We start from the raw sequence: 13,762 nt of genomic DNA, 5'->3' as shown, positions 1-13,762 counted from the left end.
TCTTCCTTCTCATCCACAGTCACAAGGGGTTTGGGATCTCCTTGGAGTACAGGGGCCACACAGTGCCACTGCTTTCTTACAGTGAGTGAAATAAATTGGTTTTGAGATGTTTTACAACATAAAACTTGCAAAATAGGAAGTCTTATAATTATTGCCAAACAGAGTAAGTGAGATGCCACAAAGTTAAAATATTTCATTTTACTTTAAATGTGTGTTCTAACAAAGAGCTTTGCCAGGGTGGGAGGGAGGGTCCAGCCACCCTTTCTCTCCCCAAGGAACCAAGACTGGAGGGATGATCTCTGCTGATTTTATCAGGCTGTTTCTTTAATCCTTGATCCATATAGACTAGAGCTGCTGTCAGTTTAACATCTTGAGTGTATATCTGGAAAAAGAAAAAACATGTTGAACATTTTGCTTTCAGATTTTTACCAGCTTTGCTGACTGCAGTGCTGACCAACCACCTGGCCTGGGTCCCCACTGTCATGCCCAATGGCCAGCCCCCAATAAGGATCTTCCTGGAGAAGCATTCTTCCCAGAGTGTGGACATGCTGGCCAAAACTCATCCCTACAACCCACTGTGGGCTCAGCTTGGTAGGTGGCAAATACCTCTGAACCCCCAGCAGCTTTACAGCAAGGAAAGTTTTGTGAGGTTGTCCTATTATTGTACAGGTAGGAATGGCCAGGGTGTTGGCAAGAAAACTTGATTTCAGGCCTCATGTGGCTTGAGGGACCCACTGTGGTGAGGGAGGCGTTCAAGAGGACACTTGTCCCCTCAGCCCTGCAGTGATGCAGTGCCCTCATACCTCCAGAGCACACAGGCACTTGCCCAGGTGACTCGAGTACAGCCAGAGCACCCCATCCAACCCACAGCAGAACTCAAGGAGGGCAAGAGAAGGAGGTTGGCTTGAGCCATGCACCTGTCATGGTCACTTTTTGTCCTCATTCCTGGCATAGGTTTGTTTCTTCTACAGCTTTCTTTTGTGGGTAAAAGTCCAGCCCACTTTCCAGACTCTCCAGGGTAATTTGGCACAGATGCCTCCTCTCTCCCATGGCTGTATAAGGATCCCAGGAGATGAGCCTCCAAAGCTGGAGTGAGGTGGTGTGAATGCTCCCTGATGTGTGAGATCAGATGTCCCCCTGACCACTGGCTCACCTTACAGATCATACCAGCAGCATCTTTGGGATTCTCTTACTGAAAACAAAATACAGCACAGCTGTTTTAACTCTACTGCTTTAGTATTTCTCTTATAGACCTGGCCTTTGAAAACCAGCCCAACAGCTGTGTGTTAGAAGAATAAATTATTGCAAAGATCCAAGTAATTGTGTGTTTAATTTCCTGTCCTAGGTGACCTGTATGGGGCCATAGGATCACCTGTGAGATTAGCAAAAACAGTCGTGGTTGGCAAAAGACATGACCTGGTCCAGAGGTTGCTTTATTTCCTCACTTACTTCATCAGATGCTCTGAACTTCAAGAGACACACCTGCTGGAAAATGGGGAAGATGAGGCCATTGTCATGCCTGGCACTGTGATCACTACCACGCTGGAGAAGGGAGAAGTGGAAGAGTCTGAGTATGTGCTTGTCACGATGCACAAGAACAGGGGCAACTTGCTCCCCACTGAGTCTGAAGAGCTGAGAGCTCCCAACTGCAGCTGTAAATACTGCAAATGTCCCATTTCCCTCGCACAGAACATAGAAGGTGTTGCACAGCAAGAGAGAGAAGACATGCAAAGCACTCCTAAGGTAGAGCTGGAATCTTCTTCAGATGAGAACAGAACCATCGTTCCTGAGGATTGCCAGGAAGATGCCGTGGATGGGACACAGCCAAGGCCCTGCCTGGATACCAAACTAGAGACTGTGGTGTGCACAGGGTCAGCTTCACCCGAGAAATGCGTGGGGACAGAATCTTGTTTGGAGCCAGCAGGCAGCGCGTGGAGGAGCGAGGATGCTCTGGAGGCGGGCAGCCAGGCAGGAGGGGGCACAAGGACACCTGGCATTGCTGTGGAGAAGAAGCCACCTGATAAGCTCTTCATGGACACGTTCCCCTGCAGCGCTGCCGAGGCTCAGACAAAGGTGACTTTCCTCATCGGAGATTCCATGTCACCTGACTCAGACATTGAACTGAGAAGTCAGGCAGTAGTGGAACAAATTGCCAGGCATCACAGCCCGCCAGCAGCGGAGGCAGGAGTGTCTGCTGATCAGAACTGTGAAGCTAAACAAACTGTTGAGGACCAAAATAGAGACTGTGGGACAGCTGAACCCTTTCCTCAAGTTGCTACTGAGCATCAGAGCTGGAACTCAAACCCATACAGTGCTGAGAGCATGAGTCTGTTTGGTGAATATTTCACTGATGACAGTTCAGTTGAAACCCAGACTACTGATGATATTCCAGGGCAAGCAGCTGCAAACCTTCTTGCTCACAACAGTAGTTTAGAATTTTCTAAAAAGCTCTGTACAAAGGCTTGCAAACCACCTAGTGAATTTTGTAAATTTATGGACTCTGTTCGACAAGAGACCTACAAAAACTGCTTTAATGAGCAGGACCAAAGAGAGAAAATCTCTATTCGTGTCCCCCATGGGGACAGGGAAAACGTAGAGAAAAAAGTGGCCCCAGGAATTGATTGGGACATTCCAAGAAATGAGAGTTCAGACAGTGCCCTGGGTGACAGCGAGAGTGAGGATACAGGCCATGATCTAACTAGACTGGGCAGTAACTATTATGGAGGAGAGCAAGAAGACTGGGCAGAGGAATATGAGATTCCCTTCCCTGGGTAAGTACTGTTCAGCCCTAACAGAGCCTAAAAAAGATGGAGCCTCTTCTCATGTCACATATTTGGAGGACTGTATCCTAACTTGGCATCAGGGGTTGGAAAAGTGGCTCTTGAGCTTACTGGTTGTTGAGGAATATTGAGAGATCAGTTGCCTGGAAAAAAATACTAATGGTGTATTGTGATCTTGGCTTGTATTCTCTGCTTCCATGACAAGCTGACTGCAAAAGCTGACTGTAAACTTTTTTAAAAGTGCTTGACTTCAAGTTGGAAGAGATATGAAAAAAGTAGAAGTGCATCCTATGTAAGGTGAATTTGCTGTTTACTGTTGTACATCTCTTTGATATGCCTTTCTTGCAGGTCAAAATTAGTTGAAGTCAACTCTGTCCAGCCCAGTATTGCCAATTTTGGAAGATCCTTACTAGGAGGCTACTGTTCCTCTTACGTCCCTGACTTTGTTTTGCAAGGAATAGGAAGTGATGAAAAGCTGAGGCACTGTTTGGTGTCAGATTTGTCTCATGCTGTGCAGGTAATTAAGCTATATTTGGTAAATGTATTTCTCACAGTAGGGAAAGATAAATGTTTGTGAAGGTACAAACCTGCTGGAAGTGGAAATATTTCCTGTCACAGCTCCTGTCAGATTTCTCCAGTCCCAGGTCACCAATTTTTCTCCTCTCTCAATTAATGTATCTGAAAAACATGGATATTTCACTGCAATTCTGGAGCATGAAAGAGGAGACTCCCACTGAAGCCAGCTGGGAGGCTTGTGCCCTGGGAAGATGGATCTCAGTGCTGAGCTGTATCACTGTCTCCTGTAGCTTGGCAGCTGATGGTTGTGTCCCCACAGGATGGAATGATGTTAAACAAGCCCATATTCTGAGCTTGTGCCTCTCTCCCTGGGCACAGAGTCCTTCTGCAGTGGTGCAGAAGCTCTCATTGCTCCCTCTGTCCCTGCATGTCTGACTCATGTGCTGCTGCTTGTACAGCAGAATGTGTTCTCCATCACAAATGCTCAGTATTTTGGAGACATTGCTCCTTCTTCAGGATGGTAGTCCATGTGTCCAATAGCACTGTCTTCATTGGAAAAGGAGAAACCAAAGTAAAGATAATGGTCTGAAGGGAACTCGTGCTTCTGACGTGTTGGAGATCATCTCTCCTCCACAGCAGTTTTCCCCTAGATGAACTGGGCCATGTCTAGGAAGTTGGTATTTCCTCCCCCTTTTACCAGGAAAGAAGTAGAAAGCAGGCTGCCACTGAAAGTGTGACATCTGCTCCCATCTAGTTTAGTCTCCAGAGAATAAGGAAAAACAGGCTGCTGAGCAGCCACTTTCCTGAGACCTTCCAAAAAAAAATCCCTTTTCTCTACTCACTTCAACAGTGTGCATTAGACCTGCAGCCCTTCTCTGCATGCCCTTGCTGACTCCTTGGAAGCAGATAATTGCTAACAGTTCAGCCAGAAAATTTATTAGGGAAGGAGAGTGGGTTTCCAAATACTCCCTTTGTGAACCCTTTTTCGTGGCTTTGGAGCGGTGGAACGCCAGCAGGGGGGAATGGCAAGGCACAGGCTTGGTTCCTAACTCCCTCTGCTGGCCTCCCGTGAAGGAAAACCTGTGACAGCTGGGAATGATCTGACCTCGTTAACACACTAAACAGCAAGCTGGATTTCTGGTGCTTTCAGTTTTAGGAGTTTAAAATACACTTTAGATATATTAGAATTCTTTATATCAAATACCAAAAGATGTAACTGTCAGCCAGTGACAAGCTTTAAAGCCTGTAAGAAAAGATAAAATAGCCACTATCCTTCTAAGACTGTGCCTTGTTCACAAAACCCTGCTGGTTTTAATGGATGGAATGCAATGTGGGCAAATGTATTTTAGGTGAAGCAGTGTCTGGGATGCTATCCTGCTATCCAGAAATGCTGTCCTAACATCCAGGATGGATATTTCTGTGAAAAGTTTTGTGAAAAGAGTGCTGTCATTTGTCATTCTTGGGGCTCTGCTCTTCATTTTTTGTTCCTAGCATCCTGTTCTGGACGAGCCCATTGCAGAAGCTGTCTGCATTATTGCAGACACGGACAAGTGGACGGTGCAAGTGGCCAGTAGCCAGAGGCGAATGATTGAGAATAAACTAGGAAAAGAAGTGTTAGTCTCCAGTCTCGTCTCCAACCTGCTTCATTCCACTCTTCAGCTTTACAAGCATAATTTATCTCCAAACTTTGTAAGTCTAAATGGAAATCATGAGGGCCATGGTTTTGAAGCACCCTTTAACTTCCCAGGTTAGAGATACATAAGCTCTGCCTAGTGTTTGTTTTCATAGCCAGTGCAACTTCTGGTGTAGCTGTTTGTGATGCCTATTGAAATGCCACTCTAATCAAAACAGCTGCCTCATTAATTTTGATTTAACATGTAATCAAAGGCTTCTGCTCAAAAATGAAAGTCCTGCCAGTGAATATCTCACCTAGACACAGCCACAGAACAGTCAACAGGGGTGTGGGATCTGTGCTTTCTGGTTTGGTTCTGTCTTCTCCCTGACACAACTCCTTTTGCTTTTTTTAGTGTGTGATGCACCTGGAAGATCGGCTGCAGGAGCTCTACTTCAAAAGCAAAATGCTGTCTGAGTATCTGAAGGGCCAGATGAGAGTCCATGTCAAGGAGCTGGGCGTGGTGCTGGGGTATGGTCACAACCTTCTCCCAGCAGTGCTACCCTGGGTGTCCTGGTGCCACACCCTCCGCCTGGGCTTGTTCCTAAGCACGGCAAAATGGATTCCTAAATGGGACTGGAACTCCTAAGTTACCCATGGCTTCAGGCTTCTCCTTAGGCTTTGCTCAATCACAAGGATCCCCCAGCCTTTCTGTCTTCCCTGCGGGCAGGAGGATGGGCTCAGCACTCCGGAGCTTATCAAAGTCCCTTCTTAGTTGGTCAGTCGTCACTGAACAGCATGGGGCACCCGATTCCTCCAGGTTGACTTTCCCTACATGGCAGGAAACACTCCCTGTGTCATGTAAGGCACATAATACCTCTCTGTGGGTGTGGGGCATGGGCAGAGGAGCTATTTAAGGGGTGTTTATAGGAAGGCTCTGAGTATGTTTTCCTGCAGAGGAGTGCAGCATGAGCAGGAAGGATATAGACCATGTGTGGTGTGGACATGGCAGCTTTAGCTGGTCCTCTGCTCCTGTACTGTGTCCCCCAACTACTATTCCCTTTACCCTGAAGTTATGCAGGAATTTTCCTTCCCCCATCTGCTTCCTCACCAGTTTGTTGGCCCTGTTAAAACCCCACCAGACAGGTGGGAGCTCGGGCAGTGCTGACACTGTGGGAGCAGGCACATCTGGAGGGGTGGGAGGAGCAATCTGGCAGCTGCAGTGTGTAACCCATGGCCCAAGTGCAAGTGCTGGGGCTCGAGCAGGCGGTGTGGGTTCTGACACGTGTTCAGCCCAGTGACATTTCAGGCTGGATTAAACATGACTCTTCTGCTTCCTTTCAGGATTGAATCCAGCGACCTCCCCTTGCTGGCAGCTGTAGCAAGCACTCACTCTCCGTACGTTGCCCAGATCCTACTTTAAAATGCCAGAGGCCACAGACTTTGACTTTTTGCTTCTCTGGAAACAAAGTGGAAGACAACTTGTTCTGGCTCCTTTCTCTTTGCAGCAAGTAAAACAAACTGCTTGTTGAGCTTGCAGCACCTCCATATATGACTGCATGGTCTGCAAACAGTTGGAGACTTCTCTCCCACTTAGCGATTTATAAAAAAGGATAAAGAAAGGAGAAAGGAAAACTGAGTAAGCCCAAGATTTCCACCACAGAAAAGCAGAGATTTTAGCAAAGCTGAAGACATGCATTTTTTTAGCAGTTTCTGCCACAGTGGCTGACTGTGACTTATACTGGGGAATGGAGGAAGAACTGCTCTGAGAAATACGTGATACCATCACCCCTTATAAACTGAACTGAGAGCAGCTGCCTTCAGCCAGGCTGCAGCTGATGAGGATCACATTAGGATCTGTAATTCTCAAGCTGCAATGATTTGTAAACAACTTCTACTTTTTCACATTGTAGTCCAATTCTGAATACTTCCCAGAGGAATAACGGGGCAGAGGCCTGGGTTTTTTTTGTAAGAAACTTATTAATGACAGTCAGCTACAGAATTTATTTATGATCTTTCTCCTGGGAAGAGGAAATAGTGGGGGACAGAGGGCGACAGGGAGAACAGAGGAAGAGGCCAACAGACAAACTAGCGATGGAGATTCTTGGCTGGATGCTGTAACCAGTATTAAATGTTTATAATGTTTAAATGTTGCTTTATACTAAATGATGCTTTTCTTCGTCAACGTAATCAAAATGTTAAAAACAAAAATAATCTAAAGAGAACGTTGGCTGAAATTTCCCCATGGGTTCCCCAGAATGACATGACAATTACCTCTAACTTTTTTATGATATATAAAATCTTGGACCATCATATTCTTTTTACAGCAGTCAGTCAGCTATTGAAATAATGAACAAGAAATAATTGTACCAAAGCATTGGGGAAAGAATGAGTAGACTATTACCCTTAATTGCTCAGGTAACAAATTGATACATTTTTTAAAACAAAGCAAAAAAAAGAAAATTGATTACACCATAGTGTAATAATATCCAAATTATTTTTTGACAAATATACCCTTGCTGCAGATAACTCTAATCCCTTTTCTACTCACTTGTGTAATTACCAGCAGGAAATGTTGTTCATTTTATTCTCAGCATTTCTCTTTTACTCAGCCATCACTGGTTTGTCATTGTATATACAATAGCTGTACGAGTAGCTGATGGACCCAACCTGGTGTAAGTAATGTAAATAGACAGTGGGAGGTGGATTATGTTTTCGAAGGCTCTACTACCTCAGTTTAACTGGACACTTCATTCTAGGCTTTGCTTTCCATATTTGTCCTAGCAGCCAATTAATGTTGCTGATTTTTAGCTTCTGTTTTCATCTGTTAGGTTTAGCATATTGAAATTCATGGATTATCCACACAAGTAGGAGACATGTATTCACTTGGTCGCTAAACTCTATAAAATTTCTATAAATACATCATTCTGTAATCATCTTTTCAATAGTACAGCACGCCTGCTATTGTTGTTTGCAGAGTTACTTTAAGTACAAATCTATTTTAACCATTTGATAAACTTGAAAACAATAGGAGAGATCCCTGCCCCACCTCTGTCAGTGACAGAACTCTCCTCCTTTCCTTCTCTGGGGCCAGGATTCACCTGGAGTAGTTTTTCAGTACTACTTAAAATCTGTCACCTAAAACTCTGTTCCAGGGAGATCTACGTGGCAAACCCACTCCTCCCTTCCATGTAGGACTGAGTCTACGTCAGGAAGTGACCCCAACATTCACACAGGCAGTGTCATTGGAAACTCTTTTGTATATAAAATCTAATGCTGACTGCTGCAGGGGAAAACCTCGTGTTTAATATGTGATCCAAGGATTTGTTTCTCCCATTTTTCAAATGTCCTTTCCTTGCCACACAATTATATTACATCTGGCTTTTGGAATGAGCACAAAACAGGGGCCCAGTTGTGTATACACTTTTCAAATGAAGTATAGGATTGCACTCAGAACATGGATGTTTAACTCTTTGCTAGGATTTGTGGTACAGGCAGTAGTTGGATACCATGTTGTGCACAGACTGGCACAGTGACCTGGCAGTGTCTGTGCTGCTGGGGCTGCCAGAGGAGGGTTCCTGCCTGTGCCTTGGGAGGTTCTGTGGGTGAGTTCATCCACAGCACGTGTCCAGAGAGCTGGGCAGCTGCCCCCTCACCCTGGCATCCCCCAGCACTGTGCTCACAGTGATCCTTACAGGAGAATACTGGTCCTCCTTTGAGCCTTTATTGTGCAAATTGTTGGGGTCACTTTGAAATGGGTTTGACTCTCCAGAAAGGCCCTTGCACGGCCTGCAGTGATGGCTGATGTGAGAGGAGAAGGAGGTGGCTGTTGAGTGGCACCTTCTCTGCTGCCCTCTGCACCAGCCAGTAATGGCATTACTGGTGTGCTCAGTCAGCCCCAGAGGGAGCAGCCACGGATGCAGCTTCCTCATCATCCTCCCACAGTCCCTCCTGGCATGGCAGCAGCCTCCCCACCTCTCAGCAGTGTTGTGGGCAGAGCACAACCAAACCCTTGTGTGATGGGAAGTTTTCCTGTGAGTGAACTTTTTGGGTACGTGAACAATGTGGTACGTATGTCTGTTTGTTAAATATGAAAAGGGATTTTTACAGGATATAGAATTGACTTTTTAAAATATATCACTATTCTTTTATGTGAATAGAAAACTAATGTTTGATTTATTTTTTCCACTACTCCCAATCTCCATTATTAACATGTCTTAATTTTCTGGCTGAAACCTAATTATACTAGGCACACAAATTAGCAAATTTGATTTTGTTGCAATTGGCAAACACTGGGCTGCTAAGAACAAAAAACTGTTTAAAAGGACAGATTTTACACCTTGCATATGTTTTCCCTATTAGTTCTTAGAGATGTTTTATGACAATTTTTTGCTTTCTCTAAATTATTTAGATGGTGGTACTTGTAAAATGCTGGGTAAAATGTACATACTTGTTATCTCTTCTGTTTTTGTATATATTTCCCAAGATGTGCACTTGTATTATAATAACCATTCCCAATTTTAGGGGAAATTTGTGCAATAAATACAGTATGTCAGTTTAGTTCTGGTACCTTATGTGTCCCTTTTTTGACATGTGCCTTGAGTCTGTGGGTGAGTGAACCATGTTACATTTTACACCTGTCTACTCTCAGCTCCTCTTTTTGGGACATTGATTCTGGCACTTGGCAGTGCTGCAGCCATTTTAATTTGGGATTTCATAAGGAATTAATTGTTTCAAATAGGAATTTGTGATTGCACTTGCTGTCCCTTCAGCTGTGAATGTTGTTGGCCCCCAGAAGGCAATAGTGAGCTGGGAGGGAGGTCCTGATGCTCGATTTTGTGTGAAGTGAACAACATAAGCAGAAAGCAGAAAGCCATTGTCTTCCACTGGTTCATACATTCGTTCCTAAAGTGACTTGCAAGGAAGTTTGTCACAGATGTGTTTGCCATTGTGCTTGTCACTGCATTTGTGCCCATCTGCCTGAGTACAATCCCTTCTCTGTCTCTCTGGGCTGCTGCATGGTAATGAAGGTTATTGAGGAGTTGTTTTAAGGTTTTATTAAATCTAAGTTTAAATTGTGATAGCAGTGCTGCCAAGAAAAGTGAAGTAATAATCATGCAACAGGAAAAACAATTAGGAAGGTGTAGCAGAGTGTATAAATGATGCTTTAAAGCATCTGGGTTAAATAAGGTCCTGTGTTCCCAAAGAATGGAAAAAGGACAAACAGAAAATGGAAACTGTTGCTCAAAGCAGCTGCATCTTCTATTTTTGATAAATGCTACATGGATTCCTGCCCTGGTACATACCTGCCCCAGGTGCCCTTGCCACATGCGAGGTGCAGGATGAGCTGAGGGATGAGCTGAGGTCAGTGTCCCCAAGCCCTGTCTTGCAGTGACCAGAGAATGCTCTGGGTCCCACATTCAGCACAGCCAGACAGCACTGGAGTCTTCTAGGATTTCCACTTGCACCTGCCAAGTCATTTAAAAGGATGCCCATGATGGGAGTGTTTGGAAGAATGGAATTTGTCCCCTCTCAGAGGAATGAAGGCCACAACAACTGACTCAGGGTGCTTAAACTGGTCCTGGTAACACCACCCTGAGGTTTCCCTGTGTGCAGGGATGAATTGCTCTGACTGCCTTCCCTGCTGGCATCCCAGGTAACACTGTGTCAGTGGCTCAGTGCTCCGTGTGGGTGAGTCAACAAAGGCAATTAACACGGATTCCTTGCCTTTTAATACTGATAACACGGGGTTTTTGCTGGCCTGGTGAACTGTTCCATGATGGATTCACAAGGCAGACCCTGCAGTCCCACAGCAGCACTGAAGGTGTCAAGCAGGCAGCTCCAGCAGAGTCTGCAGCAGGAGATGCTGGGCTTTAGCCGGGAGTTCTGTCATGGAACACTGAGATGTGCACTGTGCACTGTCAGACCTCCTGCAGGGCTTCTTGGGCTGAGTGCACCTGACAGAGGGCAGAGAATTTTGTGTTACCAGAGTAGATGGTCATGAGGTGTCCTCCTGACGGGGATGGCAAGAGTAGTTGGAGTCATGTGTCTGTGTGGGTGTTTGGCAGCAATGATGTGAGCAGTAAATTCAGCAGTGTAATCACTGCAGCATCCAGAAAATGTTGATGTTAATGCCCAGAATTTATTTATTTTTTAACTTTCCAGCTAGACTGGGACATAGCATTTGCTAGGCAATATTTTTAAAGTATTGTTGCTCCTTTTCTGTAATTCCCTTAATTTTCCTGAAACAAAAGCAAAAGCTAATTCACTTAGCTGAGGCAAAGGCAGGAAGGAAGCCACAGGCACCCGAGTACCATGGCATCTCTCATCTCCCACATTATTCCCAGGGGTCTGCAGAAGAGGATATGATTATTTTCTGTGTGGCTTAGAGCAGAGTAACCACAGGACAATTTCTGGATCCAGGGGTGGGAAGCAGCTTGATGTGTTGGCTGCACAAAAGCACAGAGCTCTTAACAGCTCTTTGCTGAGCTGCTGTTGCTTTCTTCTCTCTCAAACATTTATTGTTAAAAAATAGTGGCCTTGTAGTTGGAGGTAAAAGTAAGAGAGAGCCTGGAGATACATGTGACTTTTGAGTCTCTGTGCTGTAAGGAACATTTCTGTTTATGTGCTGCAGCATGCACATTCTGTTCCAGCCATCCCCTCATTTATTTTGTGGTACAGGAGAAGTTACAGGCTTTGCACACCATCCCTGCAGCCTTCTTGTCTTCCCCCTGTACAAGATCATCTTAGCTGTTGCTACAGGCAGATCTAAATACACCAGTGCTTAGGGTTTGTGAAAGTTGCTGGTGCTGGCTGGAGATGCTTCTTTACTGGAAGCAGCACTTGTCTGTTTTGACTGCCAAAGAACCACAAGTTCAAATCCAATGGGATCTGTCCAGGCTTTTGGAGCAGAACCTGATTCCCCAGCAGCAGTGGCTTTGCTTTGAGAGTCCTCTGGCAGAGGAGCTGGAAGGTAAATCATCTGTGCCCAATGGGCCTGGTAGCTCTCCCAAAGGGGTGGTTAATTTTCCTGTTGCAGTGGTCAGTGGGAAGGAACAGACATTACAGGACAAGCAGCTCAGCACTGAGGAACAGGACTGAGAGCTCCTGCCCCGAGTGGCACGGAAAGTCCAATGTGGAGCATCCCATGGGGCTGGGGTCCCCACAGGAACCTGGTGGAAGAGGGGCATGAGGGGTTATGTGTTGCAGAGGTGCTGTGATTCTCCTTCCACCAAGGGACTGGGCAGCATTTTCTGCCTCAGCAATACCTGCTGGTCTGCAAGGCTGGGCAGTTGTGTGGCCTCTGGAAAGGAACAGCTTCATGTGAGCCATCACCCACATGTCACCCACTTGGGGCTTGCTCAGGCTCTCTGGCAGTTTGTCTCCTCCTAGAAGCAGCATAGTAGCAGGAAGCAGCATGTTACTCCCTGTATTTGTTTATTTTCATTACTAAAAATATTTGTACAGGGGCAGAACTTGATCTCCAAACCTCTGTGTGTTCCAGCTGTTTGTTCCCAGCTAGAGCTTAAGACATGTGCTCGGAGGGTGGGGATCAGTGCCTGAGCTCCGAGAACCAGCCGCAGCGGAGCCCAGAGAGCTCTTCACGCCGGTCGCTGGTGGTTACGGTACGAGAAGGTGCAGGAGGAAAGGCAGGTGACAGCAGGTGGCTGGTGCGGCGGTTTGGGATGCCGGTGATAAGGAAAGGCTACCTGCAGCACTCGGGAGTGGTTCGTGCTGAGGCGGCACCTCCCACGTCCGGCATGACCTCAGAGGCCGCGGCGGTGACACGCGCCCTTCCCTCAGCGCCCGTCAGCCGAACGCCGGCGCTGGGCGCTGCCCCTGCCCGCTGCTGTTGCTCAAAGCTCCGTGGGTTGGGCAATGCCCGCGCTGGCCGTGGCTGTGTGGGCAGGGCAGGTTGTGCCCCGGATCCCATCGGCACCCAGGGAGTGCCGCGATGCGCTGCGGCCGGAACAACCGGCCCAGGTGGTTCGCGGGGCGAGCCCGGCCGCGGGGCTGCTTCCTGCTAGGAGTGACTGCGGCGTAGGACTCGCTTTGTTTCAGGGCCAGGTTTCCCCAGAGCTCCATGTCGGAGCCCTGCAATACAGCCAGGCAGCTGTCTGGGTGCCCAGACAGCAGCGAGGGCGAGCGGCCGTGACTGCGGGGCAGAGCTGCGCTGCCGGGCCGCACGGAGGAGCCATTCCGGCCCGGCCAGCAGCCCTTATTGCAACATCCCAAAGGAAATATTTGGGCCGCAGGCGCGTCCCGGATTTCCAAAGCAGCACAGGCGATAAGCAGATGCCTTTTTCTTGTGACACAGCTGCTCTGCCTATGTCCCAGCTTTGGCCAGGCCCCCGGCTGTGAGAGGAGCGCCCAGTCCGAGTGCTGGTGGGGACTTTGTGATTCACCCCTCACTGCACCTTAGTGCTTTCAGTTTGGTGTTGTTTTCCTTAAGGACCTGTAACCCAGCCCCTTTGGTAACAGTTTTTCTCTAGATAAAGCTTCTCAGAAATGAAATTATAGACCAAGAAAAATCTTAAGGAAGAACGAGCCAGGGGCGGCAGGATGGAGGTATCCTGCTCTGGCTCAGCCTTTTCACTTTAAAAACCCAGAACTTTGTGTGAGCGGGAGGGAGCCCCTTTCTCTGGCACAGGGCACAGGGGAGCATGGGCTGGGAGAGCCCTGCAGTGCCACAGTGCCAGAGGTCAGGGCCATGACACTGCCTTTTAGCCCATAAAGACATTGTTTAATTGCTGGTATCTTTTGGTTTGAAGATTTCATCTATTCTGTGCTTTCTGAAACGTTGAGGGAGTGGAATTCTGTCCGACCGTGCCTTTGCCTGCTTCCATTGTTCAGT

General features: G+C 46.9%; 1 protein-coding gene across 3 annotated transcripts in view; it reads left to right on the top strand.

Moving 5' to 3' along the window:
• The window catches only part of FNIP1 (folliculin interacting protein 1), a 64,186-nt gene extending 54,718 nt beyond the window's left edge, over positions 1-9,468 (top strand). For all 3 annotated transcript variants that reach the window (XM_054642695.2, XM_054642694.2, XM_077186275.1), the window contains 6 exons: positions 422-591; positions 1,346-2,771; positions 3,129-3,297; positions 4,788-4,985; positions 5,324-5,439; positions 6,253-9,468. In XM_054642695.2, coding sequence (XP_054498670.1) covers positions 422-591; positions 1,346-2,771; positions 3,129-3,297; positions 4,788-4,985; positions 5,324-5,439; positions 6,253-6,331 — 2,158 coding nt within the window. In that variant the 3' untranslated portion in view covers positions 6,332-9,468. The remainder of the gene's footprint in view (positions 1-421; positions 592-1,345; positions 2,772-3,128; positions 3,298-4,787; positions 4,986-5,323; positions 5,440-6,252) is intronic.
• The last annotated feature ends 4,294 nt before the right edge of the window (positions 9,469-13,762 follow it).

Source organism: Agelaius phoeniceus, chromosome 15 (assembly GCF_051311805.1).
Source record: "Agelaius phoeniceus isolate bAgePho1 chromosome 15, bAgePho1.hap1, whole genome shotgun sequence".
Lineage (NCBI taxonomy): Eukaryota > Metazoa > Chordata > Aves > Passeriformes > Icteridae > Agelaius > Agelaius phoeniceus.
The sequence above is the reverse complement of the archived record's forward strand: the minus strand, read 5'-3'. Positions and strand labels throughout refer to the sequence as shown.